Here is a 20,521-nt window from a genome sequence, read left to right as displayed (position 1 = left end):
AACGGATAAGGTAAAAAGCCCAACATAATAAAGATACTTTTTACATGACACCGAAAATTTATCCAATAAAAGAAGGAACATAAAAGAAGAGGCTTAGCTATTACCATAAATCCATCATGAATACACAGGAAGAATTACCAAAGAAACACTCAATTACCTGCCTAGATAAATAAAGGGTTAAAGAATCAACAAAACTTGGTCTCAACACTCCTTAACAGTCTTTAAAATTAGTGAAGACCCCAACTTATATAAGTTATATTCATAGATAGTTACCATATTAGAAATTAAAATTGAGAAATTTTAAAAATATTCCTTCATTTGTTTTAAAATAATAAGCTCATTATATCTTAACATAACATTTTTATGAAAAATACTATAGTTTACACACACAAAAATTTAGTGAGAAGAGAAGCAGTTTTACACTTCTGCAAATCTCTTTACTATCTAGATAGCTCACATAAAAGAAGATAGCTAGATTCTAAAAACTGTTTCCACATTCAACATGTTGTATGTTATATAATCTTTGGAAATCTCCACTATTGTTTGTGAGAGAATTAATAGCACTAACCTCACAGACCCCTTAAAAGAATATTAAGGAGGGCCAGCCTGCTGGCATAGTGGTTAAGTTCACGCACCCCGTTTCAGCAGCCCAGGATTCGCAGGTTCGATCCCCTGAGTGGACCTACCACCCGGCAAGCCACGCTGTAGTAGCATCCCACATAAAATATAGAGGAAGACTGGCACAGATGTTAGCTCAGTGACAATCTTCCTCAAGCAAAAAGAGGAAGATTGGCAACAGATCTTGTCTCAGGACCAATCTTCCTCACACACACAAAAAAAGAATATGAAGGAGTCCCCAAAACATACTTTGAAAACAACGGATTGCTTAATCTACAGCCAATAAACCTGGAATGAAAATTATGGAAATAAATATAATTATAAAGACATAGAAATGCAGATACTGAAGAGAGGGTAATGATTTTATTTAGAGAGTAACAGAGCAAAGTTATTACCCAAATACAATTTCAGATTCTCATATAAAATATGCTGACATTTCAACATTTTAAAACACCTTGGATTATGTTCATTTTATCTGTCAGATCTTGCTATAAAAATTTTAACGTGTTTTTCAAATGTCTGACATGCTTTATGACTAAAAAATTCATACATATTGTTTACTCTTGAAATTTTAGACCAGCAGTCTAGGCAATGACTTTAAGAATAAACTTGTAAATTTATTTTATGATGCATACGTGTTCTAAAATGTGAAGGAGTCCATAAGAAGTCTAATGAACGTATTCACAACTAAGGGCTTAAATAAACCTACCTCTTCTGCTGCTGCCTCTGAAAGCAGACCTTCCTTCTGAGCGCAGGTCACATGGAAATAGGCTCTGCACATCCCTGCATCACAGCTAATGCAAACTCCAGTTCTAGCAAAACGAGGGTCTTCACAGAAGCTACACTCCTACAATGGAGTAACAGGAAAACTCTCAGAGGAAAAGTATTTCCAGAACAAAGGGTGCATGCTCATACAGAGCAACCACAAAATACAAACAGTGAACCAACATTACATCAATACAAAGAATAACTGTAGGCAAACCAAGAGTTTATATAAAAAAAGTAATTCTCAATACATAGTTCTAATATACCAAAATTCCACTGATATAATAATGATGCTAATAATAATAATTAATATTATTTGAAGGCTTACCATGTGCTGAGCACTATTCTAAGCATTTTACACATATTAATGTGTTTACATATAAATGATTACATAGATTAATAATCATTATTAATGATTATTATAATCATTTGACACTCTATTTCACACTAATATGTGGAAGAGGTACTATAATTATTCCCATTTTACACATGAGAAAATTGAGGTGAAGACAGGTTAAGAAGTCTGCTCAAAATAACACAAAAAATAATTGGGAGTCAGTCTTCAAACCAGGGTTAACCTTACTTCAAAGTCCATGCTCTTAAATATTAAGCTATACTGACTCGAACAATATAATACTACTTAGAAAATGAAAGAAAGTAAAGAAAAAGCCAAAGAAAATTCACCAAAAAGATCTAGACAGTGCAACCAAAGAAATCATGCATTCTTTAAATATCTTTAAGAGAATTAAAAGTAATCGTAAGTAAACAATTTGGTGAAATTGGTAGTGATATACCATATAGCCAATTATTTACATTCTTTCTGTATACAAAGAGAACAACTGTATAAGTAAATGTATAACTGTTGAAGTTACCACATATCCCCTCCCAAATTTATTTTTTCATCCTTTAAACTATCTTAACCACAGAGAAAAAAAAATTAGTTTCAAAATATAAGCTGCTCTGGCAATAGGAATTTTCATAAAAGAAAAACCTACTAAATTGTGAAAGATTGCCAGTAGACAATTAAGGAAGAACTGCTTAATAAATGTATTCTAAGTAAATATGAGGGAAACATATAAAGAGGAAAATATAAGATTTTAGTAGACACTAAACATTTCATTTCAATACTATAATAGTTAGTGACTACATGCTGGGCAGACAGCACCAGACTGAGGCATCCACAATGAATGAAAACAGCAAGAACAGGACTCTGGGTACAGATGTGAAAACATTCCCAAATCCTGACACTCTACTGCCTAGTTAAGGGTCTTTTTCCAATAACCGTAGAAGGTGTGTGGTATAAAATACCAGCCAATAGTGATCTAAACATGAGATCAAAAAAGAAAGAAAGAAAGAGAAAGAATGAGACAGAGAGAAGAGAGGGAGAGAGAAAAATGGAGAAATTAAATTAAAGGATGTCAATACCATGAACAGAACCAAATTATTTAGGATAGTTCCTTGAGTTAAGTAATTTAATGTAATATGAGGAAAGTGAGCAAGGGATTTCAGAGTGAATACAATGAAAAATTTCCTGACAATAAAGTCTTATAAGACTATAGAACAATCTAACAAAGAAAACAGAATCTTTCTCAACTGCTTGAATCATTCAAAATGCTAGAGAACTAAGTAACTGAGAACAGGGGAGAAAGTAATCAGGATTAGAAAAGGGACAATGTCGTCTAGAAGAACCGTCTCAGTTCTAATTCACAACGTTGTGTGTGCTTTTGCAGATGAGCATAATTCTCAACTCCATTTCCCAAGAATACTTCAAAACAAACGCAGGTGATAATGGAGAAATCAGGTGACAACTGCACATTTAATGACTCTTCTTTTTGGTCCAGAAGTCACTGCTGGCTTCAGTTATATGAAGTAATATCTGGTTACTGTTTTTTTTAATTGCTGCTATATTTATATTGATGGTAATAATGTGTGTCTACTGAAAATGACCTAAGCTAGTCCCTTCTAGGCTCTGCGGTTGTGAATTATGAAGCTGCTATCAAAAAGTAATAACTTTCAATAGTGGTAGTCTAGGTAATTTCTATTAATCCCGCTCAGCTAGAAAAGGTGGACAAATTATTTTGTTTAAACTACAGCTTAAAGGCATCAGAGAGATAACAAGATAGCATAGAATTACGGGAGGACCAGGAAAGTAAGATCAGAGCTTGGGCCTGCTCTTCTCCCTGGGGGCTTCAGCTAGTTCTGGAGAGGGAAGCTGCAGACAGCTCAAGAGAAATTACCTGAACTTAAAGCACAAGAGTACTGGAGTGAGGGTGGGTGTGAGGGGTGGGGGTGGTGGGTAGAAACTGTCAAATTTTTAAATTTTCAATATCACAATTTTCCAACAATCTGTAAGTTCCCTACCCAAGCTTTAATACGTTACTGATGTTATTCAAGAGTCTTCCTTCCCAATTTCCCAACAGATAGTAATGGAAAGAAAATGCATCCATGCCTAATTAGTTCTAGCATTCCAGAGATGTTTGCAGTAATTATAGACCTAAGTTTAAATTAATAAGTGGGTATTTTTATCACTTATAATCCTAAAACTCAATCAATAAAAACCAATGTATAAACTATCAAGGCTGAGAATCATTTACTAGGCTGGCTATATAGTCATAAAGATAAAACCAGTTCTTGAAACCTGAGTAAACTAACAGGTGCTTCGTGTACGTTTTAATAATGTTCATAAATTCCACTTCAAAAGTAAAGTCAGAAATCAGGTTTGTATTATCCAACTGATCAAAAACAAGGATTTGGTCTGAGAACTCACTATGCACTAGGCAGTATGCTAAATGCTAGGGAGAGAGCAGTGGTATCAATTACCATTTTACCCTACAAATTATTCTAACCTCTCTACAAATGGCATGATACTAATAAGCATTTCTGTGAAAAGCCATGTAAACTAACATGTAAAAACTTTCCCTTTCAGACAATCAAAAACACTTCGTCTCACCTTGGCACCGTATTTGGAATAGTTCATTTCTGTTAGTGTTACTGGTCGTAATTTGTCAATATCTCCAAAGGCTACTCCAGGAACATACAGGGCACAAACAATGTGAACCCATCTATAAGGAGAGAAGATATGATTCTGCTATCAAACCTTTTCAAAAATGTCCACATAGAAAATAAACACAAAATATGTGCCATCTCTAATAATTACTCAAAGAATTCTATGGTCAGACCGCAAAATCTCAGACACGCAACTAAAGAATGTGAAACATGTATGGAATGGTATCATTTAGTTACAGAAAAGGGACTGCAATAAGCACTACTTTTCCAGCAGCTTAGCCAAAGCTTAGAGTTAACAACTATAATTGCCTTTCACTTAAAATTCTCTGCACTTTGCACCTACCTATTATTCTTAAACATTTGCACAACACCACTATTCAAATGAAACAAAACATCATTTTCATGTGCATGGAAAGGTATTCACATTCATTATTTTAAGTACTTTGAGAATTAAGGATCCTAATTTAAGAACTGTGAAGTTGCTCTATAGTAATTAGGTAAAATTGCTCTTTCTTATTTTTTTCTAAAAGCTGTTGGATAATCCTTAAGGACATATTTTAAAACAATTTTTGGTATGCATCTTGACTTTCTTTCTTCCCAGGTTAAAAATGACTACTAGAAAACTGTACAGAACAGTTATAACAAACAAGGAAGTCATATTTCATTCAACTCATCTGTTCACCATACAACCCGTGAACTAAAACTTACGTGCCCCACATATAAATATTTTTTAAAGTCTGAATGATCCTGCAACACTAAACAAATGCTCAAAGTTTCAGCACACTAAAAAGAAAAAATAAACAGGAGTTTATTCTAATTTTGTTTTTTAAAAACTGCTCTGAACCTTTTGAAATATATTAGGCACCCTTTCTCTGTGCTTACAACCAAACAAAATAGGGGATCACTGGATTCTGAAATTTAAACAGATCTGTATCATGTCTGTAAGAAAGAGGGTAAAAATGGGATGGCAAATATCTCTTAACCTTGTGACTATATTAACCACACATTATGCTTTGTCACAGCTTAAGAGGCTATGATTGCTACATGGTTCTATTTTGTGATGCACTATGAGTTTTAAAGGAATAAGACTAAGAATCATTTTATAGAGCTACTGACAAAAATAGTTACAAATCTTTAAAAATTATCTTTGGAAGAAAATCCAAGGTTTTGAGATTTTTCTTGATAGAATGTTTTAATCCAACCTCCCAAATGCATCCTGTGGAGTTCAATATAAAGATACACATCTTCAAAAGCAGCTGCTTTCTCAATTTAATTTGCACAGTTTTTTCATGCTCCACTGGTGTATCAAATGCCACTGTACTCTGGAGGAGTTTATCTTTGATAGGTCCAACAGCTGGCTGCGTGCTTCATACTGACCTTCTTAAAATGTGTGAGTACAAGTCACACAAGTACTACATATTTGAACTGCCATTTTGGTGTGACTGGCACACAAGTGTATCATTTCCTCCAACCACTCATGTGAGGATACCAACTTGAGTCTTTATTAAAATACATCTCAAACAGCTGAGACAACTTTGGTCCTTTTTAATACCTGTTGTAAATGATTTTTGTTCATTTGTTTAGCTGAACAGAACTTTGTAATTAAGACAAATCAAGAAATCAAAAAAGAATAATCTTCCTTGTTACTTTACCATCCATTTTGCTTGGAGCTATGATGACAGATGTTGATTGGGGAAAGGAGCAGAAAACAAGCACCACATAAAACCACCAAGAAACAAAGAGTCAGAATTGTCATTCTAGCATAAAAACTATCAATAGATTCTTTCAAATTCACAGATTTTAATAAAGCAAACTAAGTAGAAAGATACTTCTCAAAAGACTCACTTCAGAATGGGAACTATATTAACCAATCAAATTTGATTTTGAAAAGCCCTGCATCTGTAGTACCTTTACAGCATATACAACTAACTCACTTCCAGGATGCTATTTTCATTTCTTTGCCTCTTCATTCAGTAATCAATTGCTAAGTGTCTACTGGGACACCACCACAGAGGCAGTTCGGAAGTCATAATGATGAACGGCAAGTGCTTGCAACATCGGGTCTAGCGCATTATCTCTAGATGTTAGAGTATGTCTAATATTTCCCACGATCAGATTTATAAGACCACTTAAGACAGAGTAAAATACTCTAAGGAATGAAATAAAAATGCAACAACAAGAATGTACTGATGGTGTTCTCACATTAAATCACATCATCTTCTACGTAGAACTTGTGGCTCCCATCACAAACAGAGGGGAAAAAGTCTAATTAGCCCACTTACAGAAGTCAATTTCAAAACCTTTTTCATTCTTTCTTTCCCCCTGTTTTCCATTTGAAGCTGGAATACTAAACAGCTTGTCAAATCTTGGCATTTTTTCCCTTGAATCAAGCTAGTGTTACATCCTTCAAACTATAACAATACCTATAATTTCCACTATAGCCTATAGGTGAGTGTGGACATCAACACAAATAAAATGTTCAAATAGTATAAAAGAACTTTTGCCAGGCTGCACCATCAAGGGAGCTGACTACACATGTAAGATCCACAGCAGTCAATACAAATCTCTCTCTCTAAATCTAAACAGTTAAAGAGGTTTCCCTTTCCTTCACTCAGAAACAAGTTTACAAGTTGCTTTGTGGATTATGACAGCATCAAGAGACAGCTACTTTAAAGTTTTTCATTAGAACTTTCAAATTATTCACAAGAAAAAAGGTAAAAAAAAAAAATTCTCCTCCCTAAAAGGAAGCTCTGTTTCTTCCAAAGTTGCCTTACTTATTTACTACAATTTAGCACCATAAACTTCAACTCTGAGGACTCAAGAGGTACCAGAAAGAATTTAAGCAGCTGGTAGCACCAGTAGCAGCAGCAGAAGCAGCGAAAATAGAGAGACGTTTACTGAGCACGTATTAGGTTCCAAGAATTGTACTAACTGTTTTACATAAATCATCTCATTTAATCTTCTCAGAAGTGCTAAGGAAACTGATGCATAAAAAGGTTAAATCACTTGCCTAAAATTAGTAAGAAAAGACGAGCATCCAAATATAGGCAGTTTCTCTTGAAAGTACACATTTTTAATGCTGTACTAAACTTCCTAATTCTAGGCCAAAGTCAGTCCAAACATAAAATAATGGCCACGTCTATGACGAGACCACAGATTCAGATCAATACAGCAAATCATTTGTTATATATTTATTTTACTTTATTTTATTTTTGGATGGGCGATTAGGAAGAAGAGGTAAGATGTTTAGCCATTTTTGTTAGACATCACCACAAAGGGTTCTCAAAGAGTCCACTGTAGATTCTATGCTAGCCCAACAATCTTGTATGACAACATTTCTCAAGGGCCTATGTACCAATTGAGGCAAAAATAAGAAAAATTAAAAAATATATTTTTTACTTTGCTACAGTAAAATTCATTAAATTTAAAAGCCTATCCTTTATTTTGGGACGAAATGTATCCTATTCCTTTCAATGTTAAATACAGGACATGATAGCGATAATTCATATAGGTTGTTTTGTTGCTCTTGTTAAAATATTAAACATGGCTGATAAAAATACTGAAAAATCCTTATGTGGCAAAATAAAAATTGAGTACCCCTTCTCATAGGGGGTGGGAGGGAGGTGGTGGGGGTAGTGATCCACAAAACACAAAAGGTTAGGAACTACTCTTATATTTCAGTCATACATCCCAGATGGTAATCTGGGGAAAACATGAAAGACGTTAATACTATTGTAATGAGAACTCAGATATGATAGTAGATATGAGTGTGAATATAGTGAAAACATGAGTCTTTGGGCCAGTGTTCAATTTATTTCCTCTCACCTCCAAATCTATCCTTCAATATCTGCTCTGCAATAATGGACAAAATACTTTTAGCATTTCTCCTCCACAGTGAGCATGTCATTAAGCTGTCTTAGCAAAAAGTGGTGGAGGGCACTGTAGGAGGAAAGGGTTTCTCAGCAGGACGAGAGGAGGACATCCGTCAGTGTACTGGCCCAGCCACATGCCATGGTCCCTCAGTGACCTCGTAAGCCTAGCCCAGAGATGTCTTTTCTGTAGCCCTCTTGACACAGACACCACACACTCTAGGCTTCACATCAGTGCCCCGGCTCCCTATGCTCAGCCACCTACTTGCGAAGAACTTCAAATCAGTTCTGGCCCAGGCAAACCAGCAAACATTTCCCAGCTGTCCAGTAGGATGCAACAACACCTTCTCCAACAAGGTCTGAACCCCCCAGCCTGGGCGAAAGGGTCATCCTTCCAAACTTGTCATTCCCTTGATACTCTCCCTCAGCCCTAGGGCATCCTTTAAACTTCTGTTATATCTTATGGTTAATCTTTTATCATGGCTTAATAATTCTTTAAATTAAACTTACTCTTTTTTTTAATGAGGAAGCTTGGCCCTCAGCTAATATCTGCTGCCAATCTTCCTCTTTTTGCTTGAGGAAGATTGTTGCCGAGCTAACACCTATGCCAATCTTCCTCTACTTTATGTGGGATGCTGCCACGGTGTGGCCTGACAAGTGGTGCTAGGTCCACACCCAGGATCAGAACCTGCAAACCTTGGGCTGCTAAAGCAGAGCATGCAAACTTAACTACTACACCACGGGGCTGGCTCCTTAACTTATTCTTTTCAAATCACCTTATGGGTTATGTCTCCTGATATACTCTTGAAGCCAGACAGATCTGGGTTCAAACTTGACTATTCACCAGCTTGTGGTCTTGAGAAAATTAAAATTACTTACACGATCTGAGCCTCAAGTAGTACACCTATAAAACGGGAACCTTTACCCATCTGTCTCATCATATGGTCATTATTAGGATTAAATGGGATTATGGGTATAAAGGCAAATGTTGATACTCAATAAATGGTCTTTCCTCCTTCCTGCTCTTATCCATAGCCTATTGTCCATTTACTCTATGCCAAGAAGATACAAAGAAGCAATCAAACGAAAGTGTGTAACTCAGAAAATCATAAATAAAAGAATAGAGTAGACAGAAGTATATTATAGAAGAAGACAGATTATAAAGCAGGCATATTAACCCAACAGAATTATGACATCAACCTTCCAGCATCTGTCTCCTTGAAAATTCCATCCTGATTAGGACACAGTTCACAGCTAGGGGAAACACCACATTTACAGGCATCACAAAACCAAGGTTCAGTGGAGTTCTCAGAAGCTGAACTCATAATAGAGTCACTCTCTCCATCAACTCCATAACAACCTAAAAAAAAAAAAGAGTACGATTAAATAGTTGATTTTTTTAAACTGATGTATAAAATCACAAAAGAAAAATGGAAGGGAAGGGAAACGGAAAAATTCTGAAAAACTAATAGGTTATGAGAACGATATTAACATCAAAACACAAAAGTGCAATCAATTTATAAAAAAATACATTTTCACCTACCACAGTACACATAATAAAATAAATGACTTTTTAAAATAGTGTTAGACCTACTGGAAAAGCATTATAGGAGGGGAAAAATTTATAGTTCTTTTAAAAATTATTTTAATAAAATAATATTTAAATATGACTTTTCATTAAAAAGAAATCAGGTTGACCCTAGAGCTATGGATTAGTAAATATTTCTTGAGCTCTCTTTGTACTGAACATTAAAATATATATAGAAGACCAGATTCACGCAAAACAAACATACAAATTTGCCTCTGATCTAATTTTGGAGGTGGCATACCAAAACACAAACTCATACAATCATAAATGCAAAGTAAGTATTAGTAGAAGGAAAATAGTACAGAAACACACACACACATAGAATTGACGGCTATAGAACAACTTGAATAGTTCAGACTAGAATCAGACAAGCTGAGTTTCATTGACAACTGAACCAACCAAACTTTAGCTATATGAGGTATTAGATCTTTTTAAACATTACAATTCTATCTTCTGTAAAAAGTTATCCATAACTGAAATGAATGAAAACAAGAGATTACTCTCTTTTTCCTCTTCTCATTCACTAAAAACTCAATAATCCGGGAGGAGTTAAATTATTTAAGCAGATAACATGATAAAAATGTTTAAAGATCCTCATGAACATACCAAACAAGGATTACTCAGCATAATTCTTTACATTTTAGAGTAGAAAATATTATCCTTCAACTATTTTCCAGTTATCAAAACCAAAGTTTCCTCATTAACCCAAATAAACATGTCTGGAAGTATAAATTATATTTAAAGGAATTATAAATATCTGTCTAAAATTTTTATAAAATCAAAAAGATTTTCCTTGATTTTGAGCTTAACAAAAGTAGATTATATCTCAAAGATGTAAACCAACATGAAATTCAGGCCAGGACATCACTGTCAATATATTGGTCCGATCAGGTTCTCATCGTTAAAATTCCTGAAACTCAATTTTGTCAAGGTGAACTCAGTGTTGAAGCAGCTCTCAGTGCCTGAAAAACCAACTAAACTTACCAGAAAATGATGTCACATCCATTATGAATAATTCTTTCTCAGTATAAAGATACCAAGAAGAATGCATTGGCACCAACAAAGTACTAATAATCATGGAATTCAATAAAGGGGAATTGAAGAGTTGAGAGATAATTTCACTCAGACTATAAAAAATCATGCTGAACTACTGATGGCTTATAATAAAAAGTATTTCTCTGGTGACTACAATAGTCACAACTCCTAAATATTTTCTTTTTCCTAAATGATGCTGGACACACACCAACTTTATATATTCCAACTTCTATTCTTCTAGAAAGGAAGACACCACCCTTACGTTAAAACATCCCTCAGAGAAACAATTTAATGCATATATAGTAGTGAAATAGATTACAACTTAATTCTAGTCCAGATGTATGCCCTCGTCATCCTTAGGCATGGGCATTTTTCTGATCTCCTAAGACATATTTATTACCTCTCAAATAGGTCACTTCTATAGATAGCCAAATATCAACTATCCCAGGACACTTCTGACCAGGTTTATTCTAAGAGGGTAGTCTTAGTGCCAAATTCTAAGGGGCACCCAGAGTAACCTCCAATAAACTGAAGACATTAGAAAAATCACTGTGAGAAACATATATAAGCAACAATCATCTCTCAAAAGGCTTCACGACTTAGACAAGTTTATATGCCCCAATGTAAGGTCATGTGATTATCTGACCTGGTTATACACTACACAGACAACAGGAGCCTAAACTGGAAAGCGCCTTGTTACAACCACCAAAGATATCCAAATTAAAATACACCACTACAGAAATAAATACAGAGTCAAACAAATCACTCAGGAAAAAAAAGAACCATATACAACAAGTAAATAATTTTAAAGTATCAACATTAATTTACCAGATGTCATTAACAGGTCAAGAGTCATGTATAAGTATTTTATTCACACAATATTACCACTCAATATATATTATAATTAAAATAGCCAAGTAGGCAAAAAACTAAAGTTGATTTGCAACTATAACTTACATAAGTTGCCTCAAGCAAGTCCCATAATTACTGTCATCCTTATGCTATACAAAGACTTTATAATAGTGAAACTTAACATAATCTGAAAGTCATATGAAAGAATGCCAAAGAATGGATTTTAAAGGAGCTAGCTACAGTACACAAGATAGCAAAGGAATCAAAACTCATTAATTTCTTTAATATCATTAAATTGTGGCTGTTAATCATCATCTTCATCACTTCTGTTTAGATATATGTTTTAAAATGACAAATCGTAAAATTAAAAGGAAACAATTTTCTTCTTGGGAGCAGCTATTATTGATTGTCACCAATAAAAGAAAATTTCTTGGTAAAAGCAACAGTAAGCAAAATGCTGTATTCAAAGAAAAATCATAAAACAAAACAATAAAAATAGTCAATCTATTTTCTCAAAGGGTTACACAATAATACAAGGAAAAAATCTATTTTCTTTACAAAATAACGTTCTGTTGAAGCAAATTCTTTCATCTGTCTTCACACAAAGTAGGCAATTACTAAGATAATAAAACCCCAAGGGGCTATCCTTTTTATTTATTTCATTCAACAAAATCAAGGTAAATCACAGCAGTTCACACTTTAGAAGAAAGGAAATTTTCAATTCTATTTTTAAAGAATATACTACACACAAGCAAACATTTGCACAGAGATTAAACTACCTACAAACAACCTCAAGAATGATTTCTAAGGGACTCTCCTAGGAAATTCCTACGTTGCAACCTGTTCTTTGAACAACCAGCAAGTGGGTAAGTATTTCTTCTTCAGCTTCACTGCCCCTGAAAAATGTCCCACACCGTTATTACCTTTAGAGAGTTCTTTCCTTGCCTTTCACCTGCCACTTGTCCCATCTTTCTCTGCCATAGCTGTTGGGTTTACTCAGCTCTAGACCAAAGTTCCAGCACTTTATATCCACTCTAATCCATTTTAATTAATGACTAAATACATTTTAAATTCTTTTTTTCTTTCTTCCATACAAAACAGAGTTTACACTATCATAAAACAATGTTTCTTCTCTTCTACCTATGAGTAGAATATGCAAAAAGTGCATCTTCAATATGATTATGGAAAAAAAGTTTACTTATATGAGTAAATATACAAAACAAAAAATCTATAGATATATAAAATCCATTTCATATGGATTAATCATGTTTTCAAATGAGTAAACATAGAAAATGTGTTTCTATGACTATCTAATTAGGATTAACCTCTGAGTAACACCTGCAACCCACACAAATCGTATTTAAGAAAAAACAAGTGCCAGTCTGGTGGCGTAGTAGTTAAGTTCACACCCTCCACTTTGGCAGCCCGGGGTTTGTGAGTTTGGATCCTAGGCATGGACCTACACACCACTCATCAAGCCATGCTATGGTGGCATCCCACATTGAAGAACTAGAAGGACTTACAATTAGGATATACAACTAGGTATTGGGGTTTTGGGGAGAATAATAAATAAATAAATAGAGAAGAAGACTGGCAACAGATGTTAGCTCAGGGCCAATTTTCCTCACCAAAAAAAAAAAAAAAGGCATAAAAAAGTGTATATATATATATATATATATGTAAAGTGTTTACAATTATTTTGAATTAACCAAAGGTATAGATAATCCAAACCAGTGTAAATTTTCCCCATTCAACTTGTCACAGGGGACCAGAAGACCTGCCTGCAGTCTTCCACCTTCTAACTACGTAACTTGGGACAAACCACACCTCTAAGACTGAGTTATCTCATCTGCAATATGTATTTAATAACATCTATCCCAATCATCTCTCAGTATAGAAAGGAAAAAAACAAGAACACACAAGCTGCCATTTAAAAACTTACAACACTTTTTCTGTATTTAACATCCTACCACTAGATCTGATTATAAAAACTACTAAAAGAAAGATCTTAAAGTGAGTAATATTGTTGTTTATGAGAAAAGAAGAACTTATAACACGCACAATACCTGTCACAAATATATCCTAAAGCATCAAGGAACCAGAGTGCCTGCTGACTTATAAAGTACAAACGGTTATAACTTGAACATACTTTACTACTCTGTAAACACTCATGAGGGTGTATTTTTGCATACATTAAGAAATGAAAATGGGCTAGGGCTAGGCTAACAGTAGACTTAAAAATAAACAAATGTGGGGGAACATCTCTTAGTAGACCTTACCTCATCTAATGCATAGCAACTAAACTTAAGGATAACAGCTGGCAAGTGCACTACCTAATGCTCTGGCATTAATGACACATATCTGACATTTTTCTTCAGACACGGCGCAATCAGTATATCAGGATAACTGACATCACAGTCAGTGGCACCCGACTATTACAAGTCAGTTACAAGATCTTGTCACAAAGGTGTTTACACTAAGTGACAGGTTGGAACCCTTCAATTTCAAAAAGAAAGAGATTTATCTAGATTTAGATGAAATGCATATTCAGAAAAGTAATTAGACAGTTATTGATTTAATAAGCAACATTTGGAATATTATCTTTTATCAAAAATCTCAACTTAAAAGCTCTCTTAGTTATGATACTTAAAGAGCACATTTTAAAAAAAAACAAGGAGGAGAAGGAAAAGAAAGAAAAGACAAAGGAAACACACCAAAACACTAACTATGGTTGTCTGGATAGTAGTACTATCAGAGAAGGTTTTCTTCTTTCTATTCCAGATTTCCGACATTTTATTTAATATTCATGTATTATATTATAATGGGCAAATAGCTTTCTCTACAATAAAGTATTCAAGAAGTTCAGGTTTAACCATGAGATGTTTAAGGAAAAGTTGCATGGCTGACTTAACAATGTGAAAGCCTGTCACCTGAGCATCTGGATTTAAAAAAAATAAACAAACCCTAGCAACAGTAGCTTCCTGTTATGCTTAACAAAATTTTCCTTTCTCTGGACTAATTAATTTTAGATAAAAATTCATTTTGGAACATAAAAAGTAGTAGAGGAAGATCTATAGATGTGACTGTACAAAAAATGAACATTCTAAACCATGAAAAATACCACAAAGTTAAAAGGTACAGCATAGGGGGGAAAAATATTTGCAAGGATGGAAAACATTCATAACACCTATAGTGGACAAAGGATTAACATTCAAAAAAGAATTCTAATAAGTCAATGAGAAAAAGACAAGTAAAATTACTAAGAAATGACAAAGGAAATGTACAGCAAGTAACAATATAAAATGCAATGGCCACAGATACCAAACCTTGCTCATAATAAAGTGAACTCATATTTTAATAAAGAGATAGTATCCAAAAGATTAAAAGAAAATTTACTACAATGCAGTGTAATCAAGTAGTTCATACATTGTTGGTAAGAACATAAGTAAAGTCTTTATAGGACAGTCTGGCAAAGTTTTTTCCAAGTTAAATGCACTTATCTTTTGATTCAGCAATTTCACTTCTAGGACTCTATCCTACAGAAATTATTACATGAATATATGATACATATTTGTTAGCACTATATATAAGTAAAAACTAGAAACAAAAATAAAAGTAAATATATTACGGTTGAACCATTCTATAGCTAACTATGCACCCCATTAAAAAGAATAACAGATCACATGAAAAGAATCTCAAGATTAACAGATGAGTGAAATAATGCAAGTTGCAGGAAATATCCCACGGTATTTATTTCATTTATTTAAAGAAACAGAGAGAACATGCATGCATATGTATGCACACATGAGCCTGCCTTGAAGGGGCTCTCACTGGTCAAATCTGGACAATTTAAGAATCAGAAAGAGCCATCAGGTTATAGATGATAACATATGAGCCCACAGTAATACTGAAAGGGAAAAAGGGGGAAGAAAAGTTCTTTGCAAGACAAATGCTGCCTAATAAATGCAGAAGGAATGACAGAATTAGAAAATCCCCATCTTGCAGCCAAGAATATAATAATCGATTCTGGCGAGGATGCTAAAACCACCAAGTAGAAGGCTGTTGGGGAACAGGATATTAACAAAGTCTCCAAGTTACTATCCCACAGACTACTTATTAATTACAAAGAGAAAAAAAGCTTTAAAATGGAGAGGTTTGATTGACAGCACTGTAAATATCACCAATAATGCAATAAACTGGCATTGTAAGTTTTCTGATATGAGGAATCGCAAGTAAACATCACCAACATAGTACTCTTACCAAAAAAATGTTTTAGACTGAATCTAATCATGAGAAGACAATCAGACTAATCTAGATTGAGGAACATTCTGTTGATACAAATAATCAATAACCAATCTATAGATTAGAAAGATAAGGTGATGTTTATCTGCGCCAAGTTGAGGACTAACCCGGAAGTGCAGTCTCCAGCAGGAAAGAAAGCACTCAGGAGAAGCGTGACTTCTAGCATGTTATATACTGCTTCAGAACAAGGAACATACATCAAGCATGACAAGAATATACATATATATTTTTTTTTTTCTTGAAATCAGAAGGAGATGTTTTGCTGCAGTTTAGCATGTCACAGCAGGTCAACTTGACCTTGGTTTTCTAGGAAGCAAAGCTTATCTTCAAAGAAGTGCTGGTTATTGGCATCAGACAGAGGGAGATATTCATCACTATCTTTAAAGAGCACATTCTTTGCTTTGGGAAAATGTTTCAAGCAGATGTACAATATGTGTTTGGAGGGCCATAAGTCAGGCTGCTCTGGGAAAAACAAGTTTTAGGCTAATCAGAATTAAACCAGAACAGCTTTCCCATTTACCTTAGTATGTGAAAACTTATTAATCTTATTATTTTCATCAATTCTACAAGACATTCTAAAGAGTGGCTTAGACTCTTCAACACATCGACGTCATGAATAACACAAAAAGAAAATTTGTTCTAGATTAAAGGAGACTAAGCGATATGATACCAAATGCAACGCATGATACATGAATGAATCCTGGATGGGGAGGCGGGTGGAATCATGGTGATAATAAAAGTATAGAGGTTACAAGAGGAGTTTGCATATTATTGACCATTACATTTTTTAAAAAATATGTTTGTGCATGCACATGAAAAAGCAAGAAAAGTCTGGAAGAATACACACCAAAGTTTAGAGCATGTTTATCTCTAGCTGACATGATTATGGGAGATGTTTTCTTTAGCTCATTTATATTGATATGTTCTACAGTGAAAATGTATTTATGTAATAAAACAATGTTCAATGAACAACACCTATATGGAGGGTGAAGGGTACCAGAGAAAGAGAGGTGTGAATACAGACCAAATTGTTAACAGTGATTCCCTATGCAAAGAGAAGTAGAATTGAGATGGAGAGGGTGACAGTAACAAGGTCCTTCACTGTTCTACGTTACATACTTCCCTACTTGCGATTTCTATAAGTATCTATTCATATATTACCTATATTTAAGAAGAAATATTTTAATGAATTAAAAAAGATTTCTCAAACTTCTTAATAACAAGAAGAGAGTGGTAAAACACAGACTTAACACCTATATACTGAGCTTGTATTCGTGGAACATAAGGAATCTGGGTAGAGGGAAGAGCGTATGTGAAAGCCCCCAAACACTGGAGACAAAGGTAAGTCGTTCAAATTGGCAGCGTATGGAATCTAAAAAGAGTCCTGCCGTGAGCATGGACTTGATTCTAAATGGAAGAATGATTTTCAAGAGGGGATATGAACAGAGAGGCATTTCAGAAAAATCAGCCCTGAAGACAGTAGGGGAGCTGCAGCAAGAAGAGGCACATCTGTTCAGAAAGCACCACCCCAGCTCCCACCTGCCTGGACTCTCAACCTTCTACTGGCTCTGAGACCACTGTTTTTTGTCCTCAGAGTTTTGCTTTAGTCCATTCTTGCCTGTGCTTGCCCCAAGCACTTGGAGAAAGAAAAAGTCTTAATTTTTAAAAACCTCTTTGTGAGTCTAATATCTGTCTTATATCAGAAAGTATAATTTATCCTACATTGCCCTGGCTCCCCGCCATGACCTACACTGGCAGCAAGACATCCACCCACACTGCAGAATTGCTTTTCTCCCTCAATTTTTACTTCCTTCTAAACCCATGCCTCTCAAAGGGTGATCTTCCCCACCTCCTGCATGAGAATCTCAAGGAAGCTTTTAAACCTGTAGATATTAGAGCCCCACCCCAGACCTACTGAATCAGAACAAACACCTCAAGTGATACTGTTCCATAACAAAATCTGAGACCGTTGGAAAAAACGTCAGACTACTAGAGAAAGCATCTCTATTACTAAAAAGCATTAATATTTATTTTGTACACCACCCAAATATCAGCCACAACCATGGCAGAAACAAAGCATGCAGCACAGTTAGACTCTGACTACACATAAAACACAGGAATTTAGCAAGATATTCGTAGATTACAATGCATCTGTAGGTAAAGTGGCTTCACTCGTTCAAGACTATACCTCTAAACAACTCTTTATCTCTAATTCACGTGACTGGCAACAAATAGAACAAAAAGTATTTGCCTTGATCCTTTACCACAGGATAAACAACCACAAACCCATCAAAGTTTTCCTTCACCTTCTCTTTAAAAAATAAATCAGATTATATCCATTTTATACATACACAAAATATCTCTCAATCGTTTGACAGCCATTTCTAAAAATAAACAATGTTAATGATTCTGTGCTGAAAATATTTTTCACAAGAAATATAATTTGTACATACAAATACAAAGTAATCTTACCTTAGACAAGTTTATTTTAACAAAGAGTAATATAATGCTCAAGGCAAGAACATAAAAGGAGCCTTGAAAAAGAGTGATTGCTAAATGCAAGGAAAAATCCGGGTTAACAGCCTATAAAGGAATTTAATAGTATGAAATACGGTAAAAAACAATAAATATCTTAAAATTTCACAGAACTAAAAAGCAATAAGCTAAATACAATGTATTCAGTACTATATATTTTAGTGCAAGGAAGTGACTCATGAGTCACCTATTTCTATCAATACAGAGTATGCTGCACTCACTGCACCCATAGCAAAGAATCTACAATTCACTTAGAAAACTTTACTTGATCTTATTGCATGTCTTATCTCCCCTACTAATATATAAGCTGTTAGACAGCAGAGATTGTATCTATGCGTCCTCCAGTTTCCAAGCACAAAGTCTTGCATTTAAATATTTATAGAATCAAAGTAACAAAGACATTCATTTAAATAGCAGTTCATGTTTACATTAAATCCATAGAGAAAGGTGTGTTCCTCAAATCTCTCCCTTCAATCCTCCCTAGGTGGTAACAAGAGCAACACTAAAGAGGCAGAAACACTGATGGGCCCTAAGAAGATAGTAATAGGTAAGTCCAGGCGTGGGTTGGGGGTAGAGGGTGTGAAATGATGATACAAAAGAGAACTTTCAGTGGGGTATGTAAATAATAGCTATTGCTAACGTCAATATAAGGTAGGTCCAGGAGGCACTCACACATTAGAGCCCTTTGTCTCTCTTAGTCCTGGGGTATAGAGAACTAGTAGGAGCCCCCGTGATTCTGTCAATCCTTTCCCCTGGTGCTTTAGAATTTGACCTCCGGTTAAGTTTCCACCTCTGTTCCTCTGAAAACCTAATAAGAATAGAACATCCACTGCATTACTTGGAAGTACTGCTTATGATAAAAATGCCTCTCAGTGGCAGACTGCATTTGAACTGAGAGGAACTATAAATGCCTGATCGGATACCTGACTTGGGCTTCCCTGAGTGTACTGACTCTCGTAATGGGGTATGTCTCTTGAACACATGACTATGGCACTATTACAAGATATGCTGAATCCTGTATAGGATGAAGCTTCCACTTCAGGGTGACGCCTACAGCCACCTAATGCGGATCTCATTACCTGAGCTGTCACTTGGTGGAGCAGGGAGAGTCCAAAGCAGATAGCTCCCAGATAACTATGTGAGCTGCCTGCTGTAGAGACTGCTACAGAGACTCTCACAAAGAGGAAGCCATGAGGCTTCCCTGCTGGAAAGCTGTGTTTTTTCTGTTCTATCCTTTGGAGTAAACTGATGCTGGATGTGACCAATGCTAGTCTTGAAAATCTTAAAGTGGAAATACCCTGGTAAGCATTGCAAAGCCACTCCTTTATGTTATCAATGGAGCCAACAGTTTAATGAACATATGAAACACCTTGGGATCTTGCCAAAATACAGATTCTGATTCAGAAAGTCAGGGACCTGGCCTGCAAGTCTGCATTTCTAACAAGCTCCCAGGTGATACAGATGCTACTGCTTAATGCTATGGATCCATGGACCACACTGAGTATCAAAGCTTTAAAAAACTACTGAAATAGGTTAAGAGTGACATTTTAATTTAAACGTTAAATGAGGTCTCGAACAGTTTTTAAACCTTATTTACTTTAGATGCAGCAATAGTTCATTTACATAGGAAGAAAGACCTTAAAAATTAAAATAATTAAGTAGTCATAAAAGCTCCTATTTGGAAAAGTAAGTAAAGGATCGACACTTTACTTCTGAGAGGCTGCTGACTCCATTTTGGAGGAAGAAAGACAAATTAAAAAGGATTAAGAACATAGTGTACCTAGGCAGAGACAAAAAACAAAACACCTATGTTACCTGGTCAAGGTCACCTGTCATTACTTCTCATTTTTTCAAGCCAGGTTCTACTAACAAAGGCTGGCAGCAGTGCATAACAATGTCAGTAAGACTCTGATGACCCAAAAAGGCTCCAGGAAATACATCCACTGATTAG

At 35.1% G+C, this 20,521-nt stretch overlaps 1 protein-coding gene across 6 annotated transcripts in view; it reads right to left on the bottom strand.

The window, feature by feature from the left end:
• PHF14 (PHD finger protein 14) overlaps positions 1 to 20,521 on the bottom strand; it is a 200,801-nt gene that overhangs the window by 158,911 nt on the left and 21,369 nt on the right. For all 6 annotated transcript variants that reach the window (XR_011503237.1, XR_011503236.1, XM_070509165.1 and 3 more), the window contains exons 5-7: positions 9,459 to 9,618; positions 4,334 to 4,445; positions 1,328 to 1,465 (exon numbers count right to left, since the gene is read on the bottom strand). Coding sequence is in view for 4 of the 6 variants with exons in the window: in XM_070509165.1 (XP_070365266.1) it covers positions 1,328 to 1,465; positions 4,334 to 4,445; positions 9,459 to 9,618 (410 nt within the window). In the remaining 2 variants the exon portion in view is untranslated. The remainder of the gene's footprint in view (positions 1 to 1,327; positions 1,466 to 4,333; positions 4,446 to 9,458; positions 9,619 to 20,521) is intronic.

The sequence above is a fragment of the Equus asinus genome, chromosome 1, assembly GCF_041296235.1.
Source record: "Equus asinus isolate D_3611 breed Donkey chromosome 1, EquAss-T2T_v2, whole genome shotgun sequence".
NCBI classification, from domain to species: domain Eukaryota; kingdom Metazoa; phylum Chordata; class Mammalia; order Perissodactyla; family Equidae; genus Equus; species Equus asinus.
Note: the sequence above shows the minus strand (reverse complement) of the source record. Positions and strands in the feature narration are given on the sequence as shown.